This window comes from Chelonus insularis, unplaced genomic scaffold (assembly GCF_013357705.1).
Source record: "Chelonus insularis isolate UGA/USDA-ARS -01 unplaced genomic scaffold, ASM1335770v1 contig_91_pilon, whole genome shotgun sequence".
NCBI classification, from domain to species: domain Eukaryota; kingdom Metazoa; phylum Arthropoda; class Insecta; order Hymenoptera; family Braconidae; genus Chelonus; species Chelonus insularis.
The window spans coordinates 95,682-122,459 of NW_023276780.1; the positions used below are offsets into that span (position 1 = coordinate 95,682).

General features: G+C 31.7%; 1 protein-coding gene across 1 annotated transcript; it reads left to right on the plus strand.

Moving 5' to 3' along the window:
• Positions 1–26,502, plus strand: dve (SATB1_N and homeodomain domain-containing protein dve). Its single transcript, XM_035092000.1, has 7 exons — positions 1–669; positions 4,715–5,054; positions 21,598–21,743; positions 22,346–22,648; positions 24,905–25,456; positions 25,532–25,963; positions 26,050–26,502. The coding sequence occupies exons 1-7, from the start codon at positions 595–597 to the stop codon at positions 26,227–26,229; spliced, it is 2,028 nt and encodes a 675-aa protein (XP_034947891.1). The 5' UTR covers positions 1–594; the 3' UTR covers positions 26,230–26,502.
• The last annotated feature ends 276 nt before the right edge of the window (positions 26,503–26,778 follow it).

Genomic DNA, 26,778 nt, shown 5'->3' on the forward strand with positions numbered 1-26,778 from the left:
GTTCCGTACTATGCGTATCGTTCCTCATGTGTGTCACATCACTTGATATATTCTATTAATATTTAATCCCCTTAAATACTCTCACGTTTGTACGTTTGGGTATTTTAATCGAACACTACAGGGGTCGGTTTTGAATAATAGTGAAATATGTTGAGGAATCTGATCTCGATGCTTGACGACGGTTTGACTTATTCAAAAATCGCGGGAACAATAAGTGCTCAGTGAATGGATTTTTAACCCTACCAAGCAACGGAAAAAAATAAAAGAAAGCAAACTAAACCAAATGGTGATTTTTAATAGTGTTCATATTAATCTTGTGGATTTAAATGTCAATTTATTATTGTAGATTATTGATAGGTATTATAATTATTTGATGATTATTGATTTGTAGTAATAATTGAAGAATTAACATGTTGGCTAATTATGTTGATTATTTAATAATGACAATCAATGAGTTTGGACGTGAATTGTTCATACATATTTGAATGAAATGTTAAATTAGCAACAATTGTTGGGTTGAATTTTTTATCCTTCATTCGAAGATTGTAATAAAGGGTTGGATCCCGGAGTTAACTGCAAGTGTCAAAGCGTGGAATGGATTTTCAAAGCGCAATGGAGACTTTTGCTGAGGCATGGGTGGCTGCCAATACTAAGTCAGACCCGGTTCAGGTAATAAAATTTTTTATGAGTCAAGAAATGAAATGTTTGAATACAAGCCATCATTTTAATCGCTAACACTCGTGTATTACTTATGAATAAAACTTTACCACATTTTACATTAAGAAAAATTTCTCTCGACACTCAAGGTGTAGTTGGTATTGTTAAAAAGAGTAATAACATGCAAAGTCAACCACAACTATTTTCATTTCTTTCTATGCATCACCAATATCGAGTTCATAAAATAAATATATTTTTTCATGAAAAGTATGTTTATAAGCAGATTAATAATATTGAATCGGAATTCAAAATCTATAGCACGTGGTATTTCAAGTCCCCTATTACACAGCCAATTTACCACCCTCGATTTTCTGACAGTTAGTATTGAAACAGCAGCCCTGAAGTCAGAGTTGAGATGAGTACATAAACTCTTGTCTGATAATTCGAGCACGGATATTCGGCATTGTCATTCACCTAGAATATAAATAGACATAATTCGCCAAAGTTTTAAAAGTGCATGCGTATGTTAAGGGAAGAAGGAGCATATAAACATAGCAATGCAAGTGATTGTGTTTGTAAAGGTGGGGGGTCACGGGGTTTGATCACGTTACGGATGTGCCCCTGCCTTCTTCCTGTGGCATGGGCTCACGGAACCACTGCGGCAATGGTTACAGAAGCCCGGGCTACGTCGATGCAATAAACCAGAAGCGTCTCCATTTGCACAAGAGACCCCACCGTCGGAGTAACAGTCTTCTCTCTTCGATTGGAAGAATTCGGGCGAGGTCATTCAACCGGAAGGATCACACTATCATTATTTTTTTAAGGCTTTATATGCGTTAAAAAAAATATTTAATTAGCGGGCATTATATTATTATTTATCGAAGCAAAAGGAAGGGAAAAAATTGAAAAGAAATTCAAGTTCGCAGCATCGGTTATAAAAATGGTTTTTTAAATAAAAATCACGTCCTGTTGGTCGTTGCACGCGAGTGTTATTAGGATTCCGGTGGATAAAGCGACGTCTCGCGAAACGACCACGTGCACACTGACGCGTATGGTCACGCTATTTGACCACCCCACGAACCACAGAATAATCGTTATTCATCTATCCGGTGTCTGTACACCCAACTTTCAACGTTGCGACAAATCATAATATATAACTGATATACTTGCACACAAAACTTGCTCAGCACATCTACTCATAAATTCAATATATACATATATATATATATATATATATATCGGCTTCACTGATGATGTTTTGGAAAATAAAGACGCTCGGCTTAGTTCAAAAGACTACATATAGGCTATAGTTAAAGAGTCAACAAATCGTGGCGTGATCATCGAGCAGACGAAACAAATCGTCTGAATTACCGAATGTATTTTATCTCCCACCCAACACGACGATTATTGTCATCGCTGTCTTTTACGACCTATCGCAGCCGACACTTCTTACATAATCTACCCACTTGAGAGAGGCGCTTAGATATAATATTTTTTCAAATCAACCTCTCAGCGATTCATTGATCACATAAAATTGCTCGAGGACGTTTCGGTCTGCGATTAACATTAAATCAATCATTCGAATTAATTTATCTTTTTTTTTTTCATCACTTCTTATAATGTCCAGTATATGGATCTAAATTTAAACAGGAGGAAGCACCAGTTCTCAAGACATCAATTCAAATTATTTATCAAATGTTTTTTTTTTCTTTTTATTCTCGATACCTTAAGGTTTTGTTTTTTTTTTCAAATTCTTCAGTATCTGTAAATTCGTTTTTTCGAAAAAAAAGTGTCGAGTAAAGTTATTTAATAATCTATCTAGATAATTTGGATATTAATTAGTGTCACAAATTTATCTAAATTGCCATTCGTCTTGTTTTTATGAATTTATAAGGCTTCAAGTTTAAAATATTTTATTATCTGCAAGATCTTGATTAAAAAGAAATGAGAGACGTGTTATAATATTTAGTTTCCAATCCAGTTTTGAAATTAAAAAATTAATCCACAATAAATAATGCAGCCACATACTTTTTCTCAGCTTGAAAAAGAAACTTATTATTATAATTATTTTAATGGATTGTTAATAAATAAGATGAAACATATCTGTCTTGACTGTAACTTCATGTTATTGACCTTTAAAAAATATAATACCTCCAGAAAAATGAGCTCTTAAAAGCACTCTGAGCTGAATCACGCAAAATAAAAAATAATTGCAGCTGTCAAAGTGTTCAAAAAGATACCAATGACAAGAGTAATAAAATTTTTCTCAACTTATTGCTTCCAAGTGAGCTTAGGATAAGCGCTAGGATAACGTTGCTCCTCCACCTGTTGCCACAGGTCTCTTACATACTGTAGCAGGCTGTAGAATATTGGCTTTAGTGGCTGTACGTGCGGAAGAGAGTCGTTTCGTATCTCACCACGTAGTTTATATCGTTCGTTCATCACCCTATCTCATCTCCGAAACGTTGCAGTCCATCCCGTCGTTCGCACCTGTCTGTAGATGACTTGAGGTCATAAAGAAGAAAGAAGAAAAGAAAACGAAAATCGTTTCCCCACTGTGTCTCTTTCTATCCTTTTTGGAGCATTCCCCTCCTCCCGTGCCTCGTCCTGAACCACCACTGGGGCCTGTCCGACGTGTTTTTTTGCCAGGGCCTTGTGGTGCTGCTGCATACCACCGACGGCTCTTCATGGCTCCCGAAACAGTAGCCCGTGCTCGGGTACAGTCGCGGCAAGCAAGAAAAAATTCAACAAAGAATGACGGCTTAGACATTTTTCAAAATTGTGAACAAGTATATTTGCTTTATATTTTCACGCTTTTATCAAAAATTTTCATCATTTTTTTTTTTTTTTAAATTCATCTTGATTGTGTTTGGAAACAATTAAAAGTTACAAGACTTAGCAAAAAAAATTCCAAGATAACTTTAATTCAATTGTGGTTAATTACATCATCTGATTGACTAGGAAAAATTAAATTGGATTAAATTTAAAATTATGTAAAAATAATGGTGGTAATATATTTTTCAATAATATTATTTAGAAATAAGTTAATATTCTTGCTCATTTTGAATTCATCAAGATTAATTGAAAATCTTTCCTTCTGGACCTAAATTATTTTAACAATAATTATATGTATTTATAATATAACTATTCCATTACAGTGTCAATTATAATTAAAACAGGATAACAAAAAAGGAAAGAATGATATCAAAAAGTACGAAATTGAATGAAGCTTGATATCAATTGTTACAAATGTGTCATGTAGCTTAAAATAAATTTGAAATAGATAAAATCAAATAAATTCCAAGTCCAGCTATGAGAGATAAAATCAAGCTTATTCTCTCATCATACATTTCCAAACATATTCTTGGAGAACAAATCATGCAACATCACCAATTTTACAGATTTCATTTATAAGTCATTTTGCTTTTGGTTATCAAATTCATCTTTATTGTTATTATATTTTTTGCCTCAATGTACTTTGAAAATAATTTATATTTAAGAGATATAAGCTACGTTAAAGTGTTAAGAAAGAAAAGAGTTGAAGACAAAACGGCGTCATAGTTAGGGAGTGCGTGCTGAGGATTGTCGCATTCTGGGCCCAGTTGACCCTAGTTGACACCAGCAACGGCTTAGCCGCTGGGCTGGTGTTAAATTCACTCATACACAAATCCAAGTCCGCAGTCTTGTGTCTCAGTAGTATGGGACGCACTCATTTGCTGGGTGAATTGAGCACGTGCTCAGATTTCATCGCTGTGAGCGATAATAACGTATAGAATATATGCGTGTTGGCATTACTTGTGTTCTGCTGCCTACTCGCTCCTAATTACTCCATTGCACTGAATTTAACTTTCATCACTGGGTGTCCTTGAAAGCTTTTTTATAATCATCATTAATAGTCATAATAATACTATGGTAATATCTGATGATCTCTTCATCATTCAATTGATTATTAATTGAAATACTCGAGAACTCAAATTATTTTTTACACAATGGTTTTTTTTTCAAAAATATTAATAATAACTGTATTTTTACTCAAACAAAAATATTTTGATTCCAGAGCCAAGCGTTGGCATTGACGCACAAGGCATCACCGCCATCACGTCCATCAAGTGTATCTCCTATCCCAAGAAGCCCACAATCTCACCAAGCTCACGCAACTCGTAGTCCTACACCAAGACCATCCTCTGTTCATCATCCACAGCTACATCAGGTCCAACAGAGCAACCTTATCACCGCCTCCAGTATCCAACAACAACAACCTCAGCACCAACCACCACCATCACAACAAGTTCCGCAATCTTTTGGTATTCACCACAACCGTCATTCAAAACCGGAAGTTGACTCTAGTAGTCCTAAGCCTGAAGGGTTTGATCTCAGTAAAAATTCATCAGTAGCTGGTAAGTCCACTTTTTTTTTAAAACTAAATCTCTTTATATTAAAATGTTTTAATTAGAATAACTAAAAATTCATGAGATTATTATTAAAATAAAACTGTATAAAATGACTGATCAAAAGTATATTGAATTAACTGCAGATATTAGAGTTAAAAACAGATCTCAGTAAGTTTTGATTTTGTATTCAACGAGTTCAGAGCGAATGAAAGCGTGAAAATAAAAAGCGAATAGGGTAGAGGTAGAAAATCGCACGCGTGGCCCTTGGATACTAATCCGGATTAAACTCGAATCCCTGGGTTGTAGTGTGGCTGGACGAGCCGCGAAACTCGTAACACGTTCACCGAGTTTGAATTTGAACTTTTTCCTGATGTACACAGATACATGTAGGGTCTTTATACATCTCTACATACGTATGTGTAGAGATATTGTCCCTACTCTTGTTATTATAGCAACAATCGAGCCTTTCGATTCGTAAGGTAAATCCCTGAGATTACAATTATATATCTAAACAAGTATAATAATAATCATTGCTATTATTATTTGAGAATAATCCTTAACTAATCTTCATATCCTTTATGACTAATTTATTTGAAACATTTATGGCAATCAAAAATTCATTCGAAATGATGGTTAAAATGGCAATTCTGCGAATTTAACGACACGCCCTGTGTATATAGGAAGTGAAGAGAGAAGAGAGAACTTGAAGAGGAGAGTGGAGAGTAGTGCTGCAGAACTTGTGTGTCAGAGAGTTAGTATTAGCAGAGTTGTGTGTGTTGGATTTGGGATTTGGACAGTGGGTAAGCCGCTCCTGGCTCTGCACACACGTTCAATAATCTGGGATTAATCCTGAGAGCACAATACGCACACATACGCTAATAAAATGCTATATGTACCTTTGAAAATTGTATGTACCGCTCATACGAAATGAAGGTACGCCCTTCCACTAAAGAGTAAAACTATATTAATCCACGTAAATGCACATATACCAGCTCCAAAATGTTTTCGAAAATATGCAATAATGCTACTAACAATCACTTTAATGTTTATAATGTTCATTTAAATTGCCGTGGAGATATCTAGTTGGTATATGGAGATGTTGCTACACTAGAGGATTATGTTTAGCTATCCCCACCATTTGTCGCAGTATAGCTTTGATGCAAGGGCTTTCTACACCCTTGGTCTAGGGTATTCCAAGACCTTCGTGGATAATCTCACTACTACTTCAGCATTAATTCCCCTAGATGAATGTGTATATGAAACTTGATATATTCCCAACCTGCTTGTCTTGATGCTGAGCTCACAGCATCAGCTCACATAGAGTATTTGATTCGTTTTTACTGGAGACTAAAGATGAAATAAAATTTTTTTTAGAAAATGGATTATCTAGCATTACGACATCTCTTATTAATTAAATTATTCATTTTTTCAATATCTGCTTTATAACATGATGAACTGAATAAGAAATCTAGATCATCATCATCATTTTCTCACATTTTTCAAACAACATTCATGTTTTAAACTATTACTATAAAAAATCTATAATAATTGATTTTACTTGAAACCAATTATTCATAATATTTACTATTAAATAGTTAAGTAGATTTTCACTATATAAATATTAAATTTCGTAGATTAAATTTAGTTTTTTGTTTCAAATAGAACATTTTTTTAACATCAAAAGCTATTTTTCATTAGCATTTTCGATCAATCATTATCAAAGTTGATGCAAGTTTTTATCATGAAAAATCTCTAAATAAATTACTCAACTGAAATAACTAATTGTAAATAATTATTTTGATAATATTGATCTTTTCATCCTCTTATTAATGCTCTGCAATATCCAAAAATCAGGGATTAAGGGCAGTTTCACTGTATATGTATGTATAACTTCGATTTCTGGTAGTATATATGAGCACATATATGTGATACATGAAAGGAAGAGAGAAAGGATAATCTTAGCTAAGCGATACGCTGAGCTAAGCTGGGTGCTGGACAAGCATACAAAGGGATATGGTTAGAAGTAGAGGAGGAAAGAAGCTGGATAACAGGGGGAGTGTAAGGTTTAGCTTCTAAGCGGCTCATACCTACCCTCTACTTCATGCTACTACTTTGGATACACTCTCTATAGTCCATATTACTCATGATGGTCGCTAATCAGACATACAGAACTATACCATTTGCTAGATAAACCTTAAGCGAAACTGGAAATTACGAGATGCACAGATCACTTAGAAATATTGCAGCATCACTGATGAATGAACTATTTTAGTTTTACTTATAGACATTATTATCATTCAGAATAATAAATAATTAATAACGAACATAAAACTTTATATCCATCAGGAAACTGATGAAATGAATAAATTAATAATTAACATGAAAGAAGTATTTTAAACTTACAGCGTCTGATTAATAAGTTGAACAGAGAAGTGGGAATTGGGGTGATGGAAATGAATTTATGCGTTCCTGATTCTCAAGGGTCATTCGTTAGCCTTCGGTCAAGCTATTTGAAATCCTGACCACCATTAACATCCCTCGAAATTCTCCAATCTGCTTCAATAAATCGATAATAAGTATTTAATCATTTTTTATTGTTTCTGATGAAGATCTGCTTGATAAATGTTATGTTAATAATTGACGATCAAAATCAAGAATTGAATAATCAAAATTTTTGTAATTATTTTGTCCATTATAAAAAGAACCTTTTAAAGTAGATTAATCATCCCTGAAACATGTCAATATTTATAAAACGTATTTATGATCCTAAAGGGAGAACTGAATCGTTGGTTAGTAGATAATTCGTAGGCCTATCAGACGCCTCTGTTATTAGGAGAACAGACTATACGTAGGCAGTTTCAGCTGTTCATTTCTCTTCTTCTGTTTCTCTTACTCATTCTCGCTCTCTCAGTTTTTTACCAATGATGGAAAATATGCAAATGAGGTCCTTTGTTCAATACCTGTCGGCTTATTTTTACGGCAAGGGTAGTAGGAGAGAAAAGTAGGTCGTTCGATAATGGTCAGAGATCCGAAATGTATCATGACCCAAATAAGGGCTTTTGTAGGACCCTGAGCATCAGGAGTCCAGAATTCGGAATGTTATTTCATGGCCTCTATCCCCTTCGTTTTCACCAACACTCCCTCGTTGGTTTATATTAATGTACTCACAAGTTAGTGAGTGTTAAAGGTTGAGTTCTATATACACTCAGAAGGATTTTTGTCTCTCTTCAATGAATCCTGGAATCGTGCTTTGGATGCATGTTTTTCTGTTAGTTGTTTACGCCTGAGAAACGTTAAAAAATGCGTCTAGAGGCTGGTTGAGGAAAAATAAAAAGATTAAGGCTGCCATCAGGATAATCAGCGTTTTTTTTTTGGTGGCTAATAGTGGATGATACTTTTTTTCTTTTTCAATAGAAATTTTATTCAGTGAATAAGAGGCACGATGTGAAGAAGAGCCAAAAAAAAAGATTGATTATTGATTTCGATTAGTGTTATTCTGTGAAACTTAAAGATTTATTTTTACTTTCAATTTATCATTAACATAATTTAGTTTATTTTTTTTTAATTGAGCTAATGATCAGTTAAAGGCAATTAATTTTTTATTTTTTCTGTATGAAAATAACAATGTAATATTTCATTAAAATATTGGACAAATTGTGTTTGAAAACTGGGAATAATTGAAATGTTTTCAGTCGATTAAAATTATTCTTAATAATAATATTTTTTATGTATACAATAACAATTTATGTATCACAAAAAAAACATAGTATTTATTTAATGTTTTTTAAAAAAATCAAAATACAAAAATTGTTTTATAATTAAAATTCTCAAAGGATAAAATAAATTTATTGAATTGCAAAAAATTTTTATAAAAAATAATTCAAATAAAAACAACAATCAACATTCAAAACTACATTTAATGTAATTTAATTGAAGAATATGATATTACGAATACTACAATAACCATTCCTCTTTACTTTTGATGAATATGTTTATTTCAATTTTCTCCAAAAAGTATTAATCAAGTGATTGAACCTTCCATTAACCAAAATAATTAAAACCCAACAAAATATTGAAATCGTCATAAAATTAGAATTGGCCACGTGTTCCTTTTGATCCCGTCAATTATGTTCTCCTGGGACAGAGAGGTCACACCGTAGCCTTACCCACATTCCCATGGGATTACCCCATTTAATCCTAACCCTTTGGGTTCTTAACTCTAACGGCCTAGTTGGGATTTAGTCATACCTACAGTAGCCGTAACAGCATCATCCTGCAAAGTGTAGTGGTAGCTGTAGCTAAACTAGTCTTCTACCCCGCTTTCTCTACACATACATCTAACACAATTCCTATCTTAAGACTTGGTTACGTCTCAATGCATGTCTCGTCTAGCTGTCGCATGGCTTGACGCAACAACCCTTGCGCATCGGACATGGATTTCCGGATCAAGACTTTACGATGCTAGCAAGCATGCCTCTGGCGATTTAGAGGGGATATATGCACGCTTGATTATCAGGCTCGCAGAAGGGCCGAAGTGGATGACGCGCTAATTCTCTGCTGCTTTATCCTTCTATTTTATATTTATATTCATACACTTTTTCATTGAGTTATGTTAATGAATTTTTTTACATAAAATTCCACAGTATCTAGAACTTTTTGCTTGAGTCCATTAATATTACAGTAAAGGTTTCAACTCCTGGAAATTTTTTATGGTGTTCTCATGCTTGTTAATTTAATGTCAGACAAAAGGATTATAAGCAGTAGTTATGTACATATTATGGGATAAATGATTCAATTGGGTGAATAAAAATAAGTTGAGCGTAAAATCCGCTCAAGTGATCAAAATTGATCACAGGTGAGAACATGTTCTTTATTATACTTTCCTGCTGCTCCAAGGATTCGATTATCCTGTAGATTCCCACTGATCCTTTATGCCCAGTAGCATCTCATTTTGCTACAATATACCATATCCAACTCCTAAAAATTCATGTCAAGCTCAAAAATCATTTTTTCATCAATAAATTGATACTGTTTCATCTCCTCCTCCCCTACAGCAAAATAAAAAAGGGGAACTATTTTTTATTACATTTTATAGAAAAGCTCTAATCAAGAAAAGCGGATAATTATCAGATATAAAAGTCGATTCTCTAGATGAGAAAAAAATGAAAAAAGTTAAAAAAAAAATGTAGGATATAAGTCTGTCTTAAATAAATCCATGTGAAGGCGTTCGCTGGATTTGTACTAAATCGTTGCATCCAAACACACACTCACACATATATACGTAGATAGCAACCTTTTAGCGCGATACTAAACCAAAGAGGGGAATGCTGAAAAAAATTATATAAAAAAGACTTATCCTCTGATCCGGGATTTATTCGACGGGATATAGTGGAGCCCGGCTTATCCCGAGGGAGGCTTTGCTGAGGCCTGCGGGTCAGGGGAGCAAAGGGAGTTTGTATTGATTTTTAGCTACCGGATTAAAGCATAGTTCCGAGGGTTGCGCTGTTTTGTACGCATCCCGTTTGCCCATTGCAAATAAATTTCATCTCTATCCACATTCATCTATTCGATGAAAAAAAATTCATTAAAAATCACCTAAAATAAGAAAAAATTATTTTTGAACTAAAAAATAGATGAAACGCTGGTTTAATTAATGAAATTTATTTAAATCTAGAACTCCATACCACTCCTCCACATGACATCCAATACATACTTTCATAACAGAAGCTGATAATAAATGCATTAGGGGGTTGATAATAGGAGCATCTGCATCTTAATATGTTGTATGAAGAAACACTGGATATTGATGAGTCTTTATTATCTTCATGGGTCAATAGATGCGTTTGTTGGCTCCAGTTTTTTTCTTTCTGCCTTGTAGACTTAATCTTCCGTTCATATAATGCAAGGAGGGTCTGTCGGATTGTTTTATCTTCATATTTTCTTCTGATCCACGAATCTGATCAATCCATAGGGAGATGTAGGAGGAATATATGTGTTCATGTGCCGAGTTCGAGGACCGTCATTTTTCTTCAAACTATTTTTTTATTTTTTTTTTCAAGTGATTATCTAGTATTAACGTTGATCTGTGTGTAATCTAGCGAATGTAAAGTGTCTTAACACGTGTGTGTTAAAGTACACAAAATATCCAGGTACGAATAAAGCCAATCGATATATGCGGCAATAATGGAAATAATTTTTTTTTCTTTAACAACTGGAACAAAACGAAAAATGGAAAAAAGTGAGAGAAATTTAAACTGGAGGATGTATTTGTATTTTTTTTTCCCTGTTAGGATTTAGTGCGATGTGGCCTTGGATGAACACCGACCACGTAAATCGTATTACGGATTATTGCACGATCAAAAATATCCCCGGGGGATAATCCCCGAAGATGGCATCATTGTGAGCGTGGGATTAACTCGGCTGGGGATTTACGTGCGTGAACGATATTTTAGCTAAAGTGTGCGTATATCTACGTTTCTATATACAGATATATGTATGCGTGGTTGCATTCACACAGTGTCTCTCCACATAAAGCGAGGCACACGATCGCGATTCATCGACCCAGAGAGGAAGAAAAGATATAGATATACATATATACCTATCCAAATACATATATAGTTTTAGTTGCTGCACCTCGACCTGCATCCCTCTGTTTATAATCTGACTAAGCTCTTTGCTTTTTATTCTATTCCTTTCATACACGAATTAACTAATTTATCATCACAAAATTTTATTATTATTATCAAAAAAGAAAAAAAAAGCATTAAGATTAACTTTATGATTCTGTTTTATTTTAATTCTTTTATGTTTGCTGAGATAATCGAATCATATAAGCATATTTTTAATGCTTCTGACCTATTTTAAATAATGGATTTCGCATAACTTCGTTAATACTTTGTCTTTTAGAATAAATAAATTATTTTTTAAAATTATTCTCAAGATTATCCGTATTACTTTTTCTCATGAAAATCATAAATCCGTAAAAAAAGAATTAATTTCAACTGATTAATTTTATTTTATGATGAATAAAAAAATGTTTATCTGCGTTAATATTAATAATCAACGATAAAATAAATGTTAGATTTTTAAGTATTAATAAAAAGCTTGTTGAATATTTTTTTATTCAATCTAAATTTTCGTAAATTATTTGATTCAAATTCTTTAATGTTCAACAAAATATATTATCATTTAATTAATCACAGAGATTATAAATTTTATTCATTACTATTTTGACATTGTATTTTTTTAATACATTTATTTACTCGTGTAATCATGCAATGGAATAAAGAGCTAAAAATTATTCAACAATTTTATATTATTCATCTTTTAAAAAATTTTTTCTTTTTCTTTAAAAACAAACCAAACAATTACTCATTGACCTTAAGGGCATATTGTAGTTTAAAAAAAAAAGAATCAAAAACAAAAAAATTAATTTTACTTGAAACTTGTTTTATTATTTTTCTTTTATTCTTTTATTTACTTCAGTTTATTTTGAAAAAATCATCCCAATGATAATTCTCTTCAGTGTTTCTATTAACTAGAAAAAAGATTACATGCATTTAAAAAATTAATCTCCAAGCCAATCCCATTTCTTTCTTATGCAAAATCTCGGGGAGCCCTTGGCGACATTCTGCCCCTCAGGCCTATATTCGTGTTAAAGGATTAAAAGTCTGCTGCAGTTCTACAGGGTCATCCGAATAGCTTATACCAGAAGCTAACAAGATTAGCTCCAAGACGTCGAGTCTACATAGTCCGAGGATTAGATGTTATGCAGTGTTATGCATATTGCGCATCGCCGTAACGATTGGTCATATGACATTCACTCTTTACTTACTCTACAATGTTTCAAAATGATGTATTAATCATTTTTCCTGGACATCTCTTGGGAGGTACAACTTTTCTTCAGAGATTAAACTGGGAGGAATGAAAATAAGATGAACAGCAAAAAAGAGATGTAGTCAAGTTGAGGGGGAGTCTTATCTCTTTGGTCGACTGCTACTCTATTTCAAGTTGAGATATACTACAGTCAAAGCATGCTTTTCTCTCTCTCTCTCTTTCTTTCTTCTGTCCATTTGCCTTTTTTGCAGAAAACATTATACATGCTTTTGATATATTTACTTATATTTTTGTGATGTTTGGGATTCAATATGATGCATCTAGAAATTATCAGTTTTTGTTTCTTTTTTTTATTTATGATGCAATCTAGTCCATTTTTGGACTTATAAAATCAATTATTTAGAATCAAATCAAATCAAATAATTATAAGTTTTCAGTATTTAAAATGAATGAGATTTTAACAAATTAATAAATAAATCACACATTAACGATGTACTGATTTATCAAAAATAATAAAATTATTATAAGTTGATAATTGTTGAAATTCTATCGCATCTTGTAATTTAATAGTCAATATATCATTTTTACACTGAGAAAAGAATTTCATTAAATGAAAGAATTTTTAATTTAATTAATACAAAAAACTTGTAGTATTTTCAATGTAATATTTTATTTGGTTCAATAATATTGTTATCAAAACTACGGTCAAAAGTTTGAAAACACATGGCATTTCATTTATTTGATTAAATAAAATTATTTTAATAAAATATTCATAATTTCGAAGAAATATTTCATTGTAACTATTTGAAATTTTAATGTTGATCATCAAATAAAATATTTTTTATATATAATAAATTTTTTCTTAGTGTTGATATATAGTTTAGCAAATAATTGAAAACATAATTCGAAATGTTCTGACTGTAATTTTTTTGAAATTACATTTATATTTGGAGGATTATTAATGCAATTTGTAAATTTAGTTGTTTTTACATATGATAAAATATATTATATTTAATTGGGATTATTATTAGTAGATGCTTATTGTTCAATAACATTATAATTCAATTTTTTCAATATTGTTAAAATAATGTAAATCACATTCATTCAATTTTTCTGGATTAATAATGGAAGATTTTAGGGATTCAAGAGTAATGAATTCTAGTAAAAATGGGGTAGGAAAAAACTCAATAAATAATCAGGTAAATGTACTACAAATTTGAAACTTATCCTGATTATGCAATAATTTTATTGAAAATATTATGACTGACATGTCAATGTTTAAATGATTAAATGCATCTTTTGTTCTTTTTTTCCACTCAAATTTCAATTCTTTATAAATATCTTCCCAGATAGAAAATTATGATCACCACAATATTTCAGGATTGATTACTGTCGAATTTAAGTCAAAATGTAATTAAGAAACGAATGAATAATTTTTTAAAAACAATATAATGTAAATATTCTTGCCATATCTTCCAATAATCATTAGCTTGTAAATTGCATATGTTCTTAATTAAAAGTTACTGAAATGTTTTTGATTTATTTTTTATTTTAATATTTTTATAAAAAACATCTCCAAGACATTGTAACTTTTCTTATAATTTTGTCTTATTATCAATAATTGTCTAAAACATTTAATATCACAACAATTTATTGATTTTTTAACTAATTTTATCATTACGGATTCAATATTTTTTTCTCATTTATTACATGAAAAATAATTATCAATCTTCTATTTCTATAATATCTGAATATTTTGGCAGATCGTAACTTCACTTTACGTCATTCCAACCTGTCTACGTACGAGTGTAACAAGTCGTGGTACGAGTAAGTGGTGGTTTTCGAAAGGGAATGCCCCCGATGCGATTTCACGCTGGATTTGCCTAAGATCTCCGTTAAGGAGCCCTTCTTCGACCCTTGCTCGTCTTTTCTGTTGAACCGCACGTCTCTCACCCTTTCAGAGATCTCTCTCTCTCTCTCTCTCTCTCTCTCACGCTGTCTTACAATGTCCCAGATTACAGCTGTATACATTTCTAAGATATTTCTGTACCTATCAGATTTATCATAAATTTCAAATAAGCAGTTTTTTCGCTACAATTACTCTCTTACTGAAAATCCGAATGTTGATTGAATTAAATCGCACAGTTATTTATGTACAAATAATGATATCTCAATAGAGGGAAAGGAAAGTTTCAAAGTCAAAGAATCAAAGGGAGAAACCGATTGAAGGATTAACTAACTTACGCAAGTAAAAGTGGAGAAAAAAGGAAGGTAAATACTTGACAAAGAATCTCTGAAAGTTATTCATCATCGACAATGTCATCATTACATTGATGGAGAAAGAGGGTGTTGAAGTACAAGATAAAGAAAGAACGTAAGAGGAAGGAAAAATGCCAAAAAAAGATGAAGAAGAGGGGAAAAAGGCTAAAGACATTGAAGTCTTGCTATAACTCGTTACCGAAAATCCAAATTAAGCTTCTTAGCCGAGATATTTACGAGACACTCTTCCTCCGACACTCTCGTTTCACCTTCGCACTCTCCCAACAGCAGTTGGCAAAGTAATTTTAATCTTTAGCGCATAGGCACTGCCACGACGCGAGTGTTTTAGTAACAGTCTTAAAGACGCGTGGAAAACGCAGTTCTATTCTCTTATACTTCTCCTTCATCTTCCTCTTTACCTCTTGTATATACATATAAGTGCTTATACCGTCCCTCTAAGCGTCTTAGGCCGGAAAGTTTTGTGAAACCTCCTCTTCTATCCTGCCACAAGGATCCGAGCTTTCTACACACTATAAATTCAACGAATTGTCCAACATACATATACAATCTGCATAATTCTACAACTACTAAACATCTTTACATACTTTCAAATACCGACAATATAAAGTTCGTCAATGAAAATAGTTTTTTTCAATTAAAAAAGATATTTTTATCAGAATTCAGTATGATTATTTCCTTTATTTGAGTTTTTCTCTATTAGGTTTTATTAGTCTGATTATGTTTTCCTGATTCACTTATTTTATTATTTTTTATTCTTTATACCAGAGAAAATCTCCGGTTTTACTCCGAATATTATAATCTGATTCTATTTCGCGGTTTTTAATAAATAGGAGATAAGAAATTATTATAGAATTAGTATATCCCCCACGAAAGTAGGATGCAGACAGCATATATTTCATATGTATCTAAAATAGATTCGATGTAAATTTAAGCTAAATTCTGTACCTATAAACCGAATCAATTGATATCCAGGTGAACACCCACATTTTCATTTAGTAGGAAACATTCATCGAATGTGGAAGTTAATTAAATGTTCAGAACAAGTTGTCGTGAGAATCATTTGAGACTGAAGTAAGTAACTACTTGGTAAAATAGTGCAATAAAAATAAAATAAAGGGATAATAATAGTAAATGAAAATTAAAAGAGTGATAAACTTCAACATAGCTGCGTTTATTTAATATATTTTTAATATTGAAATACACGTAAGATATATTAGGGTAGCTAAAAAATTTTATCCAATAATTAAGAAGAAAAGTTTATCTGAAAAAAGTTATTTTTATTAAACAATTTTAATTAAAAATATAATTGTCACAATTAGCAACGACACTAACCTATCAGGTAGGTCTAGAATATTCTAGAGTTTTCAAAAAATGTTGGACAAAACCTTTTAGCCCACCTAATATTCCATATATTTCACATTTTCACAGGGAATAATAACGATAAGCAACTTTGATCTGATTTATTCAACTTGAGAGACAAAAACAGAAATTAATTATTAAAAGACGGATAACGAATTCCATTAATAAAATATAGATTTTCACGATTCTTTTCTAAACAACACAAAAATTTAGATTTTTTAAATACTTTTTAACGCAGATCTAAATGTGTAAAAAGTGACTACAATGTTAATCAAATGGGTGACGTCATATTTAACACACTTATCCGCATTAAAATAATGCATTTTGGAAAACTGAGATTTACAGTGTACTATTACATATAATAAATATTATTGTATATTATATTTTTACATGAAGAGAAATATTTTCGTGTCATCTTTTTTGCTCTTTTATTTTCTGCTCAATGTTATGTGTACGTTTGTTTTGACTGTCTTACTATCACAATGTTCTATGATTACGTCATCGTATAGTTGAATCAAAATAAATTCAAAATCAAACCTTTTATCAATTGATCTGCAGTAGCGTAAATGGTAACACATTAGAACGATAATACACCTGTTTGACTTACTAGTAAAATTGATTTTAGGCCGTAAGAGGGACGGCGGAGGTGTGTCAACAGCGGGATTCTAAAGATCCTGGTTCGAATCCAGGCTGCAGATCTTTTTTTTTTATTCGATTCATATTTTAAATATAATTTTAATGATAAAAAATCTAGCATTGCTGAACTTTTCGGTTGTATTTCATGATTTTTTCTATCGTAAATAAATTAATTTAATCAACATGAAAAAAAAAATATTCAAAGGACACCTTTTTAATTTATTTATAAAATTAATGTTAAAAAATAAAATTAACTCATTTTTATTTTCAATATCAATTTGAATTAATAACTAGTAAAATAAGTATCACATACTTTAAAGTAATGGTTTAATTACGTGTAAATAAATAATTAAATGTCGAATTATTAAGTAATTTATTTATAAAATCCTTAACGCGTTTTAACTGTTTATATATATATATATCTGCATCAAAGTTTTTTTTTGAATGATAATTCATTCAACATCAGACTATACAATAGATTGAAAAAATATTTAATAATTTTTTTTATATATTCAAAAGAATTTATTGGAAACATTTTTGAAGATAGTTTTTTAATTACAATTATAAATTCAAAAGTATTTTTATAGAAGAAATGTTCAAATTGTAAAAAATATCAGAAATTTTTCATTTTCTTTTTTAAATTATTAAACTGAATAATTATTTGTATAATAAATTCATAATTTATTTAACTAATTATCTGATAAATCATAGATAAAATATTTTTGAATTTTTAAATAACTAATTTTATTATTTAAATGGAAGTCATAGAAACTGGTTGAAAAGCTTTAATCAAGCTATAAATAAATACTTGGCTATCTATAATGCGTTGATAATTGAGAACAAAGCCAATATTTTTTTATATTGAGTTATATTAAAGAAGTTTATTTTCAATTTCCTTCTCAAATTATGAGGTTTTACTTGATTAATAGGTAGTTTTCGAATTATCTTTTAACTGTTTAAAATACGCATTAAAATATGATGTTCCATGACAATGAGCTGCAAATAAACCGACTTTTATTCCTATAAAAGAATTGTTGGCTTCTAGTTATTTTTTAAAACAATATTCAAACACTCTAAGTTTAATGAATAAATTATTATTTTTACAATATTTTTATTAAACAACAATATTATTAATTTTCCACAATCCAATTGATTATTTATTTATTTATTTATTTAATTTATTTATTAGTAGTTTAGCGGACATATTTTAACTTATGCTTCTTTCTAATAAAATTAATAAAAACAATAACTTGAGAACTTCCAATGAATAATTCAGAAATATTAATAAAATAAGCTTTTATTTAGAAATGTTTGTTTTTGAATGAATATATTTATCATAAAGAGGTGTAAAGAATCAACTCATCACAAATATTTTCTCTACTTCAACAAATTGAAGAATCACTTGTAAAATAGGTCGAAGTGAAGAATAAAGTGAAGTAATAATCGATGAGAAAAAATCTAAAAAAAAGGGTTAGAATTAAGTGTATATATGTCGCGTGTTGTGAGTTGGCTTGCGTGCATTGTAAGCTTCTTGCGAAGGCACAATAAGCATGTCCCCTTCCATGTAATGTACGTAAATGCCTCAGCTAGATAAGACATAATGAGATAACCTTCGAGGGCTTATAAGATCACCAGCCACGCGACGAAACCTTGTAAATCCTCAGCACTGAGGAGTTAGCCGTTAACATTCTTCTTAGCGCCTCTGTCTTTTCTCTTTCTCTCTTCAACATGTACCATATTACATATCAGTATTCAATCTTTTATTGTTGAATATATTTTTAAAAAAATATTTTTAAAGCGCGAGTTTCTTACCAGGATGCAGTTTAGCTCTCGATAAGTTTGAAACTCGTTAGTGAGAGGAAAATGCGACGAGAAAAAGGCATCCGAGCAAATAAGAGAGTCGAAAAACAAGAGAGCAAGTGAGAAAAAGGCTTATAGATAAAGAGTTGGAAAGAGTTGGAAGTCTTATCAGTAAAGACCGACATCCGCCGGATCAGCTCGAGATACCAAAACGCCTACACTTTCCTTCTGTCTCTCGTTTTAGCCCAAAGTTGTGCAATAATGATGAAAAAATATTTTTCAATGTTTATACTATTTTTTCTTCAACTCTTATTTCATCACATAGCTATGTAGATAAGAAATACTTTTTTCCTCCAATAACACAATAATGATCAACCTTTCAATTTTTTTCTGACTGACGTATCAGTAATTTCCGAATTGGGAAATAGATTAAATGAAGAAGACACCGAATATAACTAGTTGTCAAGAAGATGTGAAGCACGAGAAAAGTAAAATAAAGCAAAAAAAAAGAGGAGAAAGTATAACGAAGACATGAAAAGGGTGCAGAGGTTTTACGTCTTGAAACTAGGGTTCTGCTCACTTTTCTCGACTTGAGGCTTATCTTTCGACGGGTACTGTCAAAGACGAAAAGGCGGGTTGACGCTTCCGCCGCGTTTCCGTCACAGGCCAACAGGGAGATAACGGAAGTCCGATAGGCGCGTTGGACCTCCACCAGAAATGAGAAATGTCTTTAGACTCTTCTTATTTCATTCAGCATCTAAGTGAAAGGAGATTAGGCGTTTTTAAGTGGATACTGGTTACCATTGCTGCGACATAATGCTCTGTAATAGATAACCTAACTTCACTTTAATCTAGATTATCACCATTTAATTATTATCATCTTTTTTTATTTTTAAACCTTCTGATGATTCAACAAAAAAAAAATCATAAATGAGTTTGGATGAAAATAATAATCAGAAGGGAAGTTGATGAGTAGTTTAATAATAGAGGTTGAGAAATGAAAGGATTTATTCAAAAATGGAAAATAAAGAAAAATGTCTTTGGACATAATTCTTAGATGATAATAATACGGTTACTTTGGACTTTAGATAGAAATTAACGTAGAGCTAAGACCTGGTAATAGCGAGCAGACAATCTAGGATGTAAAGAGACGATGGTCGCCTTAATGAAAACTGTACATCCCTAGATTAAAGTAGCCCTAGGACCGGTCAGTCGTCTCTTGGTGTGGCCACCGACCCCTTAATTCACTTCCACTGATGCCTGAGCTGCTGCTTTTGCTATGAACTACAACTTTCAGCTGTATTAAGATCTAATATCTGTATATACCGAACGCACAGAATACCGTCATAAATCCTTTGTTTGAAGCTTCACCATCGGCCCAGACATAATTTGGAGTTTATCACTACTAAATCATTCATTTTTTCTGATATAAATAAAAAAAAATAGTTGATTTTTCAGCAAACTTTTTTGAAATAAACAAAATTATTTTCATAATCTTTTAATAAAAAATATGGCAATTTTATATTAATGTGGTCCCCTCGTTTTTTGGCTCTAGAAAATTGAAGAATCATCCGATTCCAATGAGCTTTTTTTTTAAATTTTCGTTTAATGGCGGATTCATGAAAAAAAAATCGGTGAAGTATCTCACTTGAAGATTTCATATGGTTTTAAGACTTAAAATGTTATCATAAATGCACTTCTTTGAATATAACCGTTCATAACTTTTTTGGAAGTCATCAAATGAAGTAAATATATTTTTTTTGTTAATCTACACAAAAAACCGAATATTTTGAAAAAAAAAAAATTGTAGAAAAATGTTTATTTCTTGATGTTTTACAAATTAAAATAATTTTAATATTTCATAAAATCAACTTTTCTTTTTTATAATCGTATCTATGAATCAAATTTTTGTCACTTGTTTCAAAATTCGTTTACAAATCGAACACTCGCATTATTCAAATATAAACTAATGATATACTGAAAAGTCTTGTTTGAAATTTCGACTAAATTTCCGATTTCAATAGTCCCACAACAAAACAAAATCTCTGGAGAAAATTCTCAACTAGAGTATTCATCTAAAATGAAAAAAAAGGATAAAACAAAAAAGTCCAACATCAAAAAATTTGAAAGTAATGTATAATAGTCATGAATAAAGCTCGTCAATAGCGGGATCCTCATTCTCTTCTTCACCAGATTTCATAGCTGACTACTTCTAAGTCTTATGCGTTTCTCTCTCCCGAGAAATCTGGGATTAGGGGTTGCCAACATTGCCACGACTTGGCAGAGTGGGATATAGACTCGAGTCAGGGTTAAATAAGGATCGCGTCCATTGTGCCGGCCGCTTACTACCGCGATGCCACCTATTGTCTCGCGATTCGTGCTGTGCTCCCGTCTAACCGATGAGTGGATCTGCATACGCTTAACACGAGGGTTACACAGATATAGCTCACAGAAATACTAAAGAGCTATAACATCGAATATCTGCTTGCTTTCATCTTTAATGGGTATTTAATGTCTTGCTAGATCTCTGAGAACTAAGCCTAATAAATAATTCTAATTAATCACTGGTTAATTCATGATTCTTTTTCATCATCAATAGTAATAATGATAATAAAAGATAAGCAATCTTTTGTTTCAGGGAAAAGTCCTGTACCAGTTCACTGTATCGTTGAAGCCATTCACAGTATTGTTGACACCAGGACCTTAAGTGGTCGTGAAAAATGGCCTGGTCCTCATATAGAAATCGATACTTATGTTATTATTCCTGCATCTGTTCCATTTCAGGTAAATTAGAGCTTTATTAAGTTTAATATATGAGAAAGATATCATTTTTTCTGGTGAATCATTTCACATACATATGTTTTTAACTATAGTAATTAACAATAAAAAGAAGACAAATAAAGGCTAATTATTTGGTCAAAAATGAATATAATGGATTAATTGATAATCTAAGAGCTTCTACTGACTTTACATTTCATCAAATTAGCATTTTTTTAATAAGTTGATTTAATCAATCAAAACTCATAATTTAAATTAAATTGAAGCCTTTGTAATGTTCTAAGGATAATTAAGGTTGCAAATACCATCTTACCCTGGTCTCCCTTGATCTTAATAATTCTTCAATATATTGATTAAATCATGAATGTATACATTTTTTGATTTTTTACTTTTGATAGTATTATCTGAAACCAAATACTGATAGTTCTTTACATACTTATGTTGTCAGATAAAGTGACGATGAAGTTTTCCTATAATCAAATATTTATTTGAAGCTAATGTGTTTTTTTACTTAATTTTATAATTGTAAGCATAATACTAAAAATAAATAATTAAATATTAAGTAAACTTTTAACAGTATAATAATGTGAATGTTTTTGGTCATCTAGGACCTTGTAGGAGAAGCTCTGGTGCGTCTGGGTTACCCAACAGACATAATACCAAGTTCTCGAGGGAGCATAGTAGTAAAAAATTGGAAACCACTACCCATGGAAAAGGTGGCAGATGAACCAACTCGTACAGTGGCTGAAATTTTAGCAGACATAACAACAGTGGCTACATTAAAAATCCAAGTTTATAGATCAAGACCACCACCACCAAGTCCAGCATCAGAAGTTAGAGATAAGCTCTTGAGGCTTTTACTCCTTCACAGCCATGCTCTTCTGGTTTCCGCTGGTTGTCCCCTCGATGAGGTAAGTTTTCAATTTGTCTGCATAAGAATTTAAGATTTGGTGTAACGACCATTAACGACCTAAGAAAACTCTAGATGCTAATGCAGGCAGGAAAGTGTTTATTTTTTACTAATCTCATTAAGAAATCCTCACGAATCTTTGCTTAATCTTCAACTTTGGCCTTCTTCATTTAACTTGAATCTATAAATAATCATTCTATTATGCGTATCTTTATTATGACTAGAGATTTGTATTCTAAAAAAATCCTGACATCATTTTGTCAGTCTAACTAGCTGTAAGATCATGCCTAAAATAAAATTATTGAATGAGTTTAATCATGAGGAAAAGATGATAGAGTATGATAATAAATTAACTCGACCTTATTGCTTCAGAATTGGTATAAGTATAGTGATGAGAATTAATTTTTATTATAACACATGTGATCTTTTTTTCAATATTATTAAAGAAAAAACAATGTTTTATCTAAAACAAATTATTAATCTGAAAAGAAATCTATAGTTGAAAACATCATATAACTATTTTATTATAAAAATTATATTGGGATTATTAGTCATACAGATTAAAAATCTATTTAGAAGACTTGGATTAATATCAAAGTCGGTTGAAAGTGAATTCAACCTGACACTTAGATATGACGAAAAAGCTGTTTGAACGTTCGTCATAGAGAATATCAGTATTAAAAGAATCAAAATAAGCAATAAAAATATTACATCATTTTCAAAATGATTTTGATATACTAAGACATTTAGAATCTTACACTCATGAGGTACTTGAACATTTAGAGTTTGCTTATGCTTGTGTAGACTTGGGTATAGACTAGAAGACATGGCCTCGAATGCGGAAGATCTCATAGCCGGAGCGTGTGATAGGATTACCCTTTACTCAAGCAAATTCGCGGCAGCCTTCATCAAAAGCCCCTACGATATCGGCCAGGGAGTAGTAGAGGGAGATATAGTTTCCCCCTTTTCACCCACTTCAGGCCGAGCATTATCTAAGTGCACCTCTTTGAAGATCCCTCCCTTCCTTCACCGAACTTTAATGCTGCTCACGGTGGTCTATGATTACCAATTTTCTCTGACAGACGTTTCTCGTTCACTCAAATATCCTTCTGCTTCCCCGCTACTCTTTCTTTCTCTCTCTTTCTCTCTCGCCGTCACTGTATCTCAACTAATACTGAAGGACTTGGCCTCGTCACTTTTCAGAGTTACTTGGATATTTCTATGGAGTCGGAAGTGATTGATTTACTGCTTAGACGTAATGATATATAAAAATATATCATTACTAGCTGTAAACTCATCATCAAGTAGATATATTCTTACTTAAGTAGTAAATCAGGCAGAAAGTCTTACGAGATAAGCCGGGCGTCTCCGTGTCAGTGTTTGCTAAACGATTTTTTAGATCAGCACTTGGACTACCCATGAAGAAAGATAGAAAACACTCTTTGCTTACGAGTGATTAAAACAAGTGCTTGGAAAATAATGTAGCGAAGTATAATGAATAAATCATTTTTCAATTTTATATAAATAATTATTGATAATTAATGGATTTTTTTGCAACAAAAACTTAATTTTATTTTTCTAAAAAAAATATGTAATACGATATAAATTAAATTTAATGCTTAAATAATTATCAATATAAAAATGAACAATTACTTTCTTATTCAGAAAAAATTTTTTTAATAACATGATAGTTATTAAATCACAATGTATTATTGAACTAACTTTATGATTAGAATTATTATGAATTAAATATGAAAAAACTTTTGTTTTATTGTCTCTACACAATTATACGCTTATTACATGTTGATTGTACGTAAAGAGAAACTTTTATTAAAAATAAGTGAAAGAGGACGAGCTACTGAGACTGCGAGATCCACAGATTACCTCATTAGGTGGCGTCAGGCTTGATCCCTCCGACGTATGCCTGTTTGTTCTTATAAATCACGATGATAAGGTTTCACCACACTTCAACGACTAAACTTTTCCATAATCTTTAGACAAATGATCCCTGTCGTCACTTGAATATTTTACTAGTGGCATTGAGATTGTTAATTCACTTGTCCTTATAAACTTGAGAAAAAATCTCATTTCATCCATGAAATCTAATCTATTACTTCTGACAGTAAGATTAACAAATAAAATACTCTCATCTAACAATGCAAATTAATCTCTAATATAATTATTACTTCTTTAAATATTGAAACTTTAAGTTAATTAATTTATAAACAGTAAATAAGATATTTTTTTATCTTCCTAGATGACATTATCATCGTTATGTCGTGGTGGAAATGAGCTTAGTGAAGAGACACGTCGTAGCTTTGAATCGTGGCTTCAACAGCAGCAATTACCAGGTCTAGGACCATCAACTAATTCAATATTAACAGCCTGTGCTAATAATAACCGCCAATTACATAATCAAAGTCCACGATCTGATTCTGGAGGTGTGGGACCACCCGTTCATTCTCATCACCCTGCAATGCTTCCTTATTCTCACAAGACTCGAATGCGTACCAGCTTTGATCCAGAATTAGAACTACCGAGACTTCAACGATGGTTTGCTGAGAATCAACATCCTTCTCGCCAACAAATCCAGCGATACGTTGCGGAATTGAACTCACTAGAGTCGCGTCGTGGTAGAAAACCTCTGGATATCAATAACGTTGTTTATTGGTTCAAAAATGCAAGGGCTGCTCAAAAGAGAGCAGAAAATAGGGGAATTAATGGATATAGTCCTCCAGGTCTAAGTCCTAGGGGTGCCAGTATTGTCAGTGAAGACTGTTCTGATGAAGAAGAAGATTCACAGCATCAGGTGAGATTTTAAAATTATAATAATTATAATGATGTTAAATTTATAATGAATATTTTTAATTTATATCTCCAACAGTCAAATTCAGAATCTCCTTGCTTAGCGGGTAGTCCTCCAGTCGTTGGACCTCTGTCTCTAACAACCCGACCTGAGGATCGAGTTCACATTCCGCCTACTCCTACATCAACAGCAACAGCGACATCAACTCCCACAGTTAAACGTGAAGATGATGTTGCTACGAGAGTATCATCAGGCTCTGATGATGAAGATTCTCCTGGTGGAGTTCCAACAACTCCTATACCACCAGGATTTTCTCTTGTACCAAGTCCAATGTTTGGACATAGTATTATGTACATGTCTCACTATCTACCAACACGTGGTGGACCAACAGGATGTCCTGCAAGTATGCTTGATGAACGAAGAAAAAGGAATCGAACGTTTATTGATCCTGTAACTGAAGTTCCCAGATTGGAGAACTGGTTTGGTCATAATACTCATCCCAGTCATGCGGTAAATACTTGTAATATTGCATTTTAAACTATAACTATTATTACAAACTCTTATTTTAAGTTGTCTCTTTTATTTATCTTTTCTAGCTTATTTTAAAGTACACAGAGGAATTAAATAGGATGCCATATCGTCAAAAATTTCCACGATTGGAGCCCAAGAATGTGCAATTCTGGTTTAAAAACCGTCGGGCCAAGTGCAAGCGTCTGAAGATGGCACTCTTTGAGGGTGAATCTCCTCAACCACACCCTTATGCTCATGCTGATTAGTCTAGAGAATACCTCTATCACTAAATAATATAATTTAAAAAATGATGAAACATAAAAAAACTTAAAGTTTGAACGATCTGTGAAGTGAAGTGATCGAAATTAGAGAGAATATTACATTCTCGTAGGTACCTAGTCCTACAACACTGGCAATGGAACCGAAGGAGTTTAAAAAAAATTGTAGTTACTAAATAAATAATATAAATAAAAGGATTTAAATGAGGCTGTACCTTAACTGTAATTACATTAGCACCATTCGTTATAATTATTAATGTCGTTACTAGTGTTATTGATAATATAATGCATTATAGTGATCACTATATAAAATATAATAAATATTATTATTACTAAAATCGTGATGATTTATGTAAATAAGATATCAAATAAAAACATAAAATACAGAAATCTTTTCTTCAGTCTTTTTTATATGCTTTAACTTTTTTATTAAAAGTAATAAAACATTTTTAAATGGAATCTTAAAAATATGTATGTAAATGTGTTATTTTGACTGATTGTTGAATATCCTTGCCCTAATTATTTAGATGTCTATGT

Bases quoted from the DNA above. Each gene is read 5' to 3' on its own strand.
- dve (XM_035092000.1), top strand. From the start codon at position 595: ATGGATTTTCAAAGCGCAATGGAGACTTTTGCTGAGGCATGGGTGGCT. The intron at 5,055-21,597 runs GTAAGTCCACTT...CTTTTGTTTCAG, and splicing joins TAAAAATTCATCAGTAGCTG to GGAAAAGTCCTGTACCAGTT. The intron at 25,457-25,531 runs GTGAGATTTTAA...TATCTCCAACAG, and splicing joins AAGAAGATTCACAGCATCAG to TCAAATTCAGAATCTCCTTG.